The sequence below is a fragment of the Salvelinus namaycush genome, chromosome 38 (assembly GCF_016432855.1).
Source record: "Salvelinus namaycush isolate Seneca chromosome 38, SaNama_1.0, whole genome shotgun sequence".
In the NCBI taxonomy this organism is placed as follows: domain Eukaryota; kingdom Metazoa; phylum Chordata; class Actinopteri; order Salmoniformes; family Salmonidae; genus Salvelinus; species Salvelinus namaycush.
The window spans coordinates 2,800,556-2,812,353 of record NC_052344.1 but is presented as its reverse complement, the minus strand read 5'-3'; the positions used below and the strand labels follow the sequence as shown (position 1 = coordinate 2,812,353).

Sequence of the window (11,798 nt, the reverse complement as noted above, 5' to 3'; positions counted from 1 at the left end):
GTTCTTTTCATCATCTCTAAGGAAACTATCTTGGGCAGACACTCGAAAACCGCTTCTGCCACTTGTAAAAAAAAAAAAAAATGTATGTCTGTGTGTCGTCGCCGAGCTTTCAAATACCGTGCCCATCTCTCACTCTATGAACGGTCACTGCTATCCAGATTCCTTGGGACGTCCTGCCGATAAACCCGGAACGAACACTAAACTTAACCATTTTACATTTATACTTGATAGAACTGGTAACAACACAGTCTGTGATTGGCTAACAACATTTAGATCTGCATACAGTGAGATAAAATAACATACCATGCCATGAGGTGTTGAGGGAAAGACAGATTACCTATAGATTGGACATCATCTTTTCTAGGCCATTAGCGATAACAGGAAATACACAAGCGTAGGCTACATTATAGTTCAAGGTGGCTACGTCAGTAAGGCTTCATGTCATGTCAGGTGGTACGGTTGCCTAGGCTTATATATGTCTCTTATCACCACCCATAGACATCACTCCACCGCTAGTAGCCTACTCGGAGCATTCATCTTCGTTCCGTCCACATGCATTCGTTCTCGTTTCACTAAAGGAGGTGTAGTTTGTCCGATTGCTACTGCTAAAAGGGGTTGGACAAAAATATTTTCCATCTTGAACAATTGCAATAGCTTCGCAACATGGCGTCAATAGGAGATTTCGACCCGCTCAATGCTTCCATCCCTGCCACCAAAGTTGAAATCACAGTGTCTTGCAGGTAAGAGAATGGCTTCAGTGTGACCCATTTTTTCGGGGGTTGGTATGACTGTCACGGAAGCAGGATATGGTATGGGCAAATATTCGGGCTTTTATCTGCCGTTCTGGTTGCAGTAACATTTTGAAGAAGTCAATGTTGTTCAACCAACGGCACTGTTGATAATTACTTTAGGCTACATCTAGATAAGAGTGCGGTGTTCAAATTTCTCCTTTGTTTTAGTTTTGGGTGGTAAGTTTACAATCAACTTTAGAACTATAGTCTATCAGGTATTTAATAGGCAGTAACCTGGCATTATTCCTGTTGGAGGACTGTCAATGGACATCAACAGCCTTGAATAGGCATAAACAACGAAACCAACATTCCCTATCTTGCTACACTGCCATATGTTAGAAGATTGTTCTCACCGAATAATTTGACACTTGTTCTGACTCGTGGTTTGTTGTGGGCTGTCACTCCCGGAACTGATCAGAAGCACACAAATACATTGACATTTGACAAAGGGTAAACTATATGCCAGGAGTAGGTCAGTGATTTGATGTAGCCTATTCAAAGTGCAGCGACAGTCAGACATGTGTCTGAGCTGGAATAGAAGGGTAGGCTAGATATAGCGGGTTGAGGGTGTATCACTAGCCCGTTTCAAACCACCCTCTTTCTCTGGAGACGTGCCTTCCTGTTGCGTAACGGCTCCCCCGTCCTCGCCCAACCTTATATATTTAATGGGTCCTTTTAGAATAGTTCAACTGAGGGAATGCTGGCCTCACTGGGATGGGAATCATAGTACTGTCACTCGTTATTTAATGAACTGGTATTAAAGGAAAGACGACACACAAAGTGAGACTTTCTAACCACTCTATTTTTATTTGCCCTTTTATTTAACTAGGCAAGTCAGTTAAGAACAAATTCTTATTTACAATGACTGCCTACCCCGGCCAAACCCGGAAGACGCTGGGCCAGTTGTGCACCGCCCTATGGGACTCACAATCACGACGGGATGTGATATAGCCTAGATAACACATGTCATATTGAAACAAAGTGTACCTACTTCACAAGGAAATTACCTTTAGATCTCTCACAATGGACTCAATTTAATGAAAGGGAAATTAATTTTATAACAACCACACACAATAACTAGTTACTCAATATCTGACTATACCATTCTGAACCAGTAGCTTCATTCTTTAGAGGAATCAGTCCATTCAAATGTGTGATTTCTATCACCTCCAGGGAATAAGTCACATATTACCCCTTATGTGTCTGCCTCTGCAGAAGAGATTGAGGGTTGTGGCACTATATACATAAGGGATGTTAGGTAAATGCTGGTTCTGAGTCACGCTCTGGTGCCTGCTGGGCATGGAGGGGGTCAGTAGGGAATGCCTTCACACTCATCACACCCCAGAGAGGAGGTGAGGTACCATGGTAACGTGGCCAGGTGTGTGTGTGTGTGCCTAAAAGGCTGATCTCTCTCTCTCTCTCTCTCTCACCACACGTGCAGACAACGCTCTGCTCTCAAACACAAGTACACCCAAGCAGGCAGGCAGGCAGGCACACACACGGGATAAGAGTCTCTCTCTCTCTCATTCTAACTTAATTTCTTCTCTCTCTGCCCAGAGCTCCAATGGAGGCCCAGACTGTTAGTACAGATAACTCTCTCTTCCCTCCCTGCCCGCAGTCAACTGATATCATGTTTACATGTGGGTACTGTAGGCTACTGTAGGTGGATGGCTCTGCTCCGGTTAGGTTGGGCTATGCCTATTTACTGTCGTCATGACAGTACATTTCTGTGTGGACCAGAGTCCAGTCAATATGAATAAAGGGCTGGTTTTCTCAGTACCCGTCGGATCGTCCCGGGGAAATGGATTCTTGGCTTGGTGTAATAAAGCGCACCTAAAATCACATCAAATGTTATTTGTCGCGTACGCTGAATACAACAGGTGTAGACCTTACCTTGAAATGCTTACCTACAAGCCCTTAACCAACAATGCAGTTAAGAAAATAACCCCCCCCCCCCCCCCCCCCCCAAAAAGTAAGAGCTAAGAATAACAAATAATTAAAGAGCAGCAGTAAATAACAGTAAATAAAAATTTACGAAACCTGAACGTTCCGTAAAGTATTTCATTGTACTAGCACTGTATTCCCAATTCAGTGATAGAACCAATCTCTGTATGAGTTAGAATGTATGAATTGTTCAGATATTGCATTATCTTGCTATTTCCGTACATGGTACATACAGTTGAAGTTGGAAGTTTGCATACACTCATTAAAACTCGTTTTTCAACCACTCCACAAATTTCTTGTTAACAAACTATAGTTTTGGCAAGTCGGTTAGGACATATAATTTGTGCATGACACAAGTCATTTTTTTCAACAATTGTTTACAGACAGATTACAGATCACTCTCTACTATTATTCTGACATTTTCCATTCTAAAAATAAAGTGGTGATTCTAACTGACCTAAGACAGGGAATTTTCACTAGGATTAAATGTCAGTTATTGTGAAAAACTGAGTTTAAATGTATTTGTCTCAGATGTATGTAAACTTCAACTGTACATCTGATTTGTTGTGTCTGGCTGGTTGTCTCTGTGATACTGTAGTTATTGTGTGGTTCCCTGTTGTACAGGGGAACATCACTCGTGTGGTGTCTGGCTGTGCTTATGGTAATCTGTGGTGTCTGGTTTTCTCAGTGCTTGTTCAGTGTCTAATCAGTGATAGGAGCACAGGTGTCAGAGCTTAAGGCCTCATTACCTCTCTGATTGAAGAGGAGGGCAGGGGGGCACCACAGGGACCAGTGGTACCATGACATGTTAGGGTGCATAGCGGGGCCCAATCTCCCCTTTTCTCACACCTCTCTCTCGCGTGTTCCTTTCTTTCCCTTTTTTTCCTGGATACCTGTCAAGGTGTCTGTCCCCTCTCCCTGTCTCTTTCCTCTCTCCCCTTTCCCCCTCTCTCCTGGTGTTTTCTCTCCCTGTCGGTGTGTAACTGACTCTGACAGCGTCCTTGGGTGTCAGATCTTCCTCAACCAATTGGCTGACTTAATGACAGCCACTATTATCAATCCAAAAGTTTTGTGGACGTTTTTTTCTTATGTCTCTGTGTGCAGTTCGAAGGAAGTTGACAACTAAAGTTAGCGGAATTGCTAAGTAGCGTTAGCATAATGACTGGCTTGCAAAACTACCTGTAACTTCCTTCATACTGGATGCAGAGACATACAAAATATATATTTAAGTATCCGTTATTTATCTCTTTTAAGGGAGCACTGGTCCAGCAAGCTTTCCTTGACTCTGGATTAGATTTGCAGATTTATAATTAAACATGTTTATTGACATTTTGGTATTTGGAGAACACAACGTGGGTTTCCTGTCCCTGAGGTTGTGCTCTGTTTCAGCCCAAAACAAATGAACTCCCTCAAACAACAGTCTTTTAGGGAGTAGGGGAGGGTAAGCATTGAGAAATAGTCAGGCATGGTCAACCTAAAATGAACTCAAAAAATGGTATCCACAAGTTCATCTGACTCTGGGGAAGTAGATACAGGGCCTCATTGCTAGACTTTGGACAGAAACTAAGAACCTTCCCTCACCCCACTTTCCTCTCAAATTAATATTTTAACCAATGTCTGGATGTCAGTTGGGTTAAAATATTTCTCCTCTGGCTGTTGGAACAAAATGATTTCTCTCTCTCCTCTAAAGGCTTGGCAGCCCTCCTGTACCCTGTCTGTCTGCTTTGTTTATGGAACTGAATGATGGCCTTTAATTTTAAATGGAAAGTACGATTGAGAGTGGGAACATGGCTCTAGCTTTGGGTCGCCTTGGACATCTTTCAGGTGACAGTCACAGGGTTATTGATGATGGCCAGTTTGGATGATGTCAGATATTCATTAGCTAAGGGACAGTTTGGAGGGGGGTGGGGGGGGGCATAGACACAACCAGTCACAATGTTTTAGTCTGATTAGGCTACTTCATATGTCTCCTGTAGGCATGCGCACCTTCATCCCAAATATAATTCCAGCGTCCTCAAAACGGCTTGACGTTACCCAGGTTTCCATCCAACCTTTTTATGTGAGTAAAGTACCTGTGGGATAACCACTATCCCGATATCAGGGGAAAGCAGGCCATTTTATTAGGCTACAGATGAAATCATGATGAACTTCACAGGGCGGTCTTATTCTGACGACATGATGATCGATGCTTGGCTGCAGTTTGACAAATAAACGATTTTGCGCTTTTGTCCATAATAATCTCATCGTGTAGGCTATACCCACACTGTATCTGCGAGGTGTTGGCTAGAGCGCACGTGCCAAGACCAGTGGGCACATGCACTACACCTAAACACATTTCTTTGTGGCAAAACCATTAGTAGGCCTAGAGTTGAAAATGTGATGGAAACCCAGTTGTTTTATTGAAACAAAGTGTACCTACTTCACAAGGAAATTCCCGTTAGATCTCTCACAATGGACTCAATTTAATGAAAGGGAAATTAATTTTATAACAACCACACACAATAACTAGTTACTCTATCGGACCATACCATACTGAAACAGTAGCTTAATTCTCTAGAGGAATCAGTCCATTCAAATATGGGATTTCTATCACCTCCAGGGAATAAGTCACATATTACCCCTTATGTGTCTGCCTCTGCAGAAGAGATGGAGGGTTGTGGCACTATATACATAAGAGATGTTAGGTAAATTCCGGTTCTGAGTCACGCTCTGGTGCCTGCTGGGCATGGAGGGGGTCAGTAGGGAAACCCATTTATTTTTTATTCAGTCCATGGGAATTTAACTTCTAAAGTAATTTTTATGTGCACTACATATTTAGTCAATATGATGGAAACACAACTCTGATGGGAAAATATGCATTTTCTGCATGGAAATCTGTCACCAATTGGATGGAAACCTTGCTATAGTCCAGTGTCACTTTGCTTATGCCTGCACATCACAGTTCATCAGCAAACCCAAACATCTAAAGAATACGCTACAGACCAGCCAAAACAAGCTTGTAAGAATTGTACTTAAACCCCCCCCCCCATACTCATTTTAAGCAGCTAAGATGGCTATCTGTAGAAAAAATAATGTTATTTCAACTCGGTCTGGTCCACAGAATTATCAACGACTCCGCCCCCAGGGACCTATCCAACTGTTTCTCTATTTGTTAGAGATGTCCACCAGCATAATACCAGAGTCAGAGACTCTAATATTCACTGTTTGAACTATAATAGTCTATCTGGTGAGAACACATTTTTATATACCGGGCCCTGTTGAGTGGAACAAACTACCACAGCAACTCAATACCATGTCCACTTTTTAAAAAGCATGTCAAAAGCTGGCTAATGTGTGAACAGTATAACTTTTTTTTGTCTTTCTCTATAATGTGTCTATCTTTAGTGCATTGGGAAACTATTCAGACCCCTTTTTCCCAAAAAGTTTTACGTTACAGCCTTATTCTAAAATTGCTTCAATAGTCCCCCCCCCCCCCCCTCAAATCTAGACATAATAACCCGTAATGACGACAAAGAAAAAACAGGTTTGTATACATTTTTGCAAATGTATTAAAAATAAAAAACTATCACATTTACATAAGTAGTCAGACCCTTTATTCAGTACTTTGTTGATGCATCTCTTGGCAGCGATTACAGCCTCGAGTCTTCTTGAAGATCTCCCAGTCCCTGCCGCTGAAAAATATCCCCACAGCATGATGCTGCCAACACCATGCTTCACTGTAGGGATGGTGCCAGGTTTCCTCCAGACGTTACACTTGGCATTCAGGTCAAAGAGTTCAATCTTGGTTTCATCAGACCAGAGAATCTTCTTTTTCGTGGTCTGAGAGTCCTTTAGGTGCCTTTTGGCATGCTCCAAGCTGGTTGTCATGTGCCTTTTTACTGAGGAGTGGCTTCCATCTAGCCACTGTACCATATAGGCCTGATTTGGTGGATTGCTGCAGAGATGGTTGTCCTTCTGCAAGGTTTTCCCATCCCCACAGAGGTACTCTGGAGCTCTGTCAGAGTGACCATTTGAGTTCTTGGTCACCTCCCTGACAAAAGCCATTCTCCCCCGAATGCTCAGTTTGGCCAGGCGACCAGCTCTAGGAAGAGTTTTGGTGATTTCAAACTAATTCCATTTAAGAATGAAAGAAGGCCAAAGTGTTATTGGGGACCTTCAATTCCGCAGAGATTTTTTGGTACCCTTCCCCAGATCTGTGACTTGACACAATCCTGTGTCGGAGCCTACGGACAATTCCTTCGACCTCATGACTTGTTTTTTTTCTCTGACATCCAATGTCAACAGTGGGACCTTACATAGACAGGTGTGTGCCTTTCCAAATCATGTGTCCAGTCAATTGAATTACAACAGGTGGACTCCAATCAAGTTGTAGAAACATCTCAATGATGATCAATGGAAACAGGATGCACCTGAGCTCAAATTCGATTCTCATAGCAAAGGGTCTGAATACTTATGTAAATAAGGTATTTCTGCTTTTTATTTTTAATACATTTACAAAATGTCTAAAACTGTTTTTTTGATTTGTCATTATGGGGTATTGTGTGTAGATTGAGGAACGCTTTATTAAATCCATTTCAGAATAAGACTAACATAACAAATAGTGGAAAAGGGGAAGGGATCTGAATACTTTCTGAATGCATTGTATGTAATTGTGTATGTACTTATGTGCAAAATAGGGACCACAGTTGAAATAAGTCCCTGAGTTTATTGTGCAATCACGGTCACTTTTTAAGATCTTTGTACTGTGTGTGTGTGTATATATATACACAGTTGAAGTTTACATACACCTTAGCCAAATACATTTAAACTCAGTTTTTCACAATTCCTGACATTTAATCCTAGTAAAAATTTCCTGTCTTAGGTCAGTTTGGATCACCACTTTATTTTAAGAATGTGAAATGTCAGAATAATAGTGTAGAGTGATTTATTTCAGCTTTTATTTCTTTCATCACATTCCTAGTGGGTCAGAAGTTTACATACACTCAATTAGTATTTGGTAGCATTGCTTTTAAATTGTTTAACTTGGGTCAAACATTTCGGGTAGCCTTCCACAAGCTTCCCACAATAAGTTGGGTGAATTTTGGCCCATTCCTCCTGACAGAACTGGTGTAACTGAGTCAGGTTTCTAGGCCTCCTTCCTCGCAAACGCTTTTTCAGTTCTGTGCACACATTTTCTATAGGATTGAGGTTAGGGCTTTGTAATGGCCACTCCAATACCTTGACTTTGTTGTCCTTAAGCCATTTTGCCACAACTTTGGAAGTATTCTTGGGGTCATTGTCCATTTGGAAGACCCATTTGCGACCAAGCTTTAACTTCCTGACTGATGTCTCGATGTTGCTTCAATATATCCACATAATTTTCCTGCCTCATGAGGCCATCTATTTTGTGAAGTGCACCAGTCCCTCCTGCAGCAAAGCACCCCCACAACATGATGCTGCTACCCCTGTGCTTCACGGTTGGGATGGTGTTCTTCGGCTTGCAAGCCTCCCCTTCTTTCCTCCAAACATAACGGTCGTCATTATGGCCAAACACTTCTATTTTGGTTTCATCAGACCAGAGGACATTTCTCCAAAAAGTACGATCTTTGTCCACATGTGCAGTTGCAAACCGCAGTCTGGCTTTTTTTATGGCGGTTTTGGAGCAGTGGCTTCTTCCTTGCTGAGCGGCCTCTCAGGTTATGTTAACATAAGACTCATTTTAATGTGGATGTAGATACTTTTGTACCTGTTTCCTCCAGCATCTTCACAAGGTCCTTTGCTGTTGTTCTGGGATTGATTTGCACTTTCCGCAGCAAAGTATGTTCATCTCTAGGAGACAGAATGCGTCTCCTTCCTGAGCGGTATGACGGCTGCGTGGTCCCATGGTGTTTATACTCGCGTACTATTGTTTGTACAGATGAACGTGGTACCTTCAGGCGTTTGGAAATTGCTCCCAATGATGAACCAGACTTGTGGAGGTCTACAATTTTTTTTCCTGAGGTCTTGGCTGAGTTTCTTTTGATTTTCCCATGATGTCAAACAAAAAAGCACTGACTTTGACGGTAGGCCTTGAAATACATCCACAGGTACACCTCCAATTGACTCAAATGATTTAAATTAGCCTATCAGAAGCTTCTAAAGCCATTGCATACTTTTCTGGAATTTTCCAAGCTGTTTAAAGGCACAGTCAACTTAGTGTATGTAAAGTTCTGACCCACTGGAATTGTGATACAGTGAAATAATCTCTGTAAACAATTGTTGGAAAAATTATTTGTGTCATGCACAAAGTAGATGTCCTAACCGACTTGCCAAAACTATAGTTTAACCAAAAATTTGTGGAGTGGTCGAAAAACGAGTTTACAAACTTCCGACTTCAACTGTATGTATGTGTATGTAATTTTCTTTCTACTGACAATTAAAATCAATCCAACTTGTGCAGGGGCCATTTGATGGAAAGAGACATCTGTTAGAAAACACCAACAATTTGAATGACATTCGGAGATTGTCAAGCCTTCGAGACTGGGTAGGGCTACAAGATAGAGAGGGATGTATTTTCTGTTGGTCGAGATTGACATAGTCTATTTATTGTGGTGTTGAAAATGCAAACCATGATATTGAAGTGCACGAAGTCGGTATGTTTTGTTTATTGGTTGTGTGGTACTTTGGCACAGAAGCCTGTTGGTGGAAAATGTGTTGCATATACAGTATTTGATGTAATTATACATATGGCATCCATGTTGAACATCTGATTTCCCCATAGCTGATCATTGTCTGCAGCCTGCTCTGATCGTAGTGTAAGCCTAATGAAACGGGCAGGGAGAGTGAGCTTGTCTGTGGTGATCAGCAAACCCTCAACCTTCTAGCCCTTGGCCCTGCTAGGCATCGCCTGTGCCACAAAAGCATGCTGGAGTGGCAAAGTTGATATCCACATTTATATACACGGGGTCGCTACAGCTATTGTTATTTGGGGTCGTAAACATTACAAGTACAAGGGGAGGGTAATATGAAAAATGTGTTTATGAGCGGTCCTTAATTCACTTAAATTCTGTCTCAAGGGCAATGCCATTGGTTGAATGCTCAGGGTGCATCTTAATACTGTAAAGTGTCAGACTGTCCTTGACTCTTTTTATTTGTTTGCACTAAATTGAGAAGACAGGATTGGGGAGACCAGAATGGAGGAAGCAATGTGTGTGAGCTAAGTTACTCACTTCAGACATCCACAGATCACCATGGACAAAGGAATGGGAGGCAATGAGGAACCTGGATCACATGGTATTGGATGATTTGACCATACCAGGTGAAGGCAGGCGGAGCATTCCAATATCCAATAGCCATGCAGGCTCGCAGGCATAAAACATCTGCACAACACACACACACACACACACACACACACACACATGCACGCACAAGCACACACACACATTTTATTGGCTCCAACCCAACAGTCACAAGTGATAAGAGTGAATCGTCTTTATTATCTCCAACAAACTTTCAGAAAATGAACTAGTTCTATCTTACTCCCGAGCTGGAGATAGGCTATTAGACTAGACATTATAGATCCAGATCTGTCTGTTTTTATGACAGAAACCCAACAACATTCAACTAGTTCCTCTCTTGTCTTGAAGGTTCTTTTTGGTGCTTTGGTTCCCTCTTTGACTCTAGGAAGGGATTGTATTGCCCTTTTGGACCCATAAAGATCAGCTAATGGCTTGTATTGGAGAAGTGACAAAAGTGTCTGGCTGGATTGAGCTGAGACGTGGGCCATGCTGTGACCTGGTTCAATACAACTCCGAGACAGACAGGAAGATACCTCCATTGTATCGCACATAGGAGAGGAGAATGAAAAGGGAGCGAAAGACCAATGGACATTTGGCTGGAACTGTGGGAGCTGAATGCACTTTGGAAGACCTTACAGGAGCAAAGTAACTAGTGGGATTTGCAATTCGGCTGAAAATGTGTGGAGCTGAAATGAAATTGGAAGACATGGTCTCTGAGCGTGGGTAATGGCCAGTGAGGGGGGGGGGGGGGCTGTGTGTGTGTGTGGCAAGGTCCTGCCATGTAATCTGGTTTGGGTCTGCTTGGGGAGTCTCGCGCACCTCGTAAAGATCCACACGCTGAGGAAATGACTTGCTCCCAATACCCTGAGCTCTGAGGTGATTTTCTACATGGCTGGAAAAAACGTCCACAGAATTGTGTGTAATTTGTGTGTTGTGTGTGTGTGTAATCAGTAGAGCAGGGAATTTCCAGGGACCTCACGATACAATATGATCACAATACTTAGGTGCCGATAGAACATACATTGCGATTCTGTATGTATTGCGATTCCATACTGGGATTTTATTGCGATTTTTAATGTTTTAAACGTATTGCTCACTGTGTCTGCTGCAGAGAGACAAGTAACTGTTTGAGAAAACAAGTTTTGATCGGTCAGGGAAATAAAAGTGGTGAAAACATGTTAGCTTGGCTCACTATTTTAAAAAATAAGATAGAACAAAGAGGAGTTTTGGTACAGGTACAGCCAACGCTAGCTAACATTACCTACAGTAACAATATAAAAAATAGTGATATGTAACTGTCGATTTTTATTTTTCACCCATCACTAGTAATCTGTGTTTCTTTGCTTCCATGTTCATTGTTGAACCACAGAAAGTAATGCTGTGACTCATTTGGATTTGTTTTTCCCTCTCATTTCAATTCAAAGGGGCAATTTTGTTTACTTTGCCAAAACAAGTGAAATAAACAATAAACCAAAATGTGAAGAAACAAACAACAAAACAAAAAATGATTAGAATTTACACTGAACAAAAATGTAAACGCAACAGGTAAAGTGTTGGTTCCGTATTTCATGAGTTGAAATAAAAGATCCCAGAAGTTTTTCATAAGAACAAAAAGCTTATTTCTCTCAAATGTTGTGCACAAATGTGTTTACATCCCTGTTAGTGAGCATTTCTCCTTTGCCGAAATAATCCATCCACCTGACAAATGTGACATAACAAGAAGCTGATTAAACAGCATGATCATTACACAGGTGCATCCGTTGCCATCAACTCATGTTTCAGCATGATAATGCACGGCCCCCATGTC

The 11,798-nt window shown here is 41.8% G+C and overlaps 1 protein-coding gene across 1 annotated transcript in view; it reads left to right on the top strand.

Moving 5' to 3' along the window:
• Nucleotides 1-543: 543 nt before the first annotated feature.
• Nucleotides 544-11,798, top strand: part of LOC120032287 (copine-8) — a 122,010-nt gene continuing 110,755 nt past the window's right edge. Inside the window, exon 1 of the mRNA XM_038978303.1 lies at nucleotides 544-740. Within this exon, the coding sequence (XP_038834231.1) occupies nucleotides 664-740 (77 nt within the window). The 5' untranslated portion in view covers nucleotides 544-663. The remainder of the gene's footprint in view (nucleotides 741-11,798) is intronic.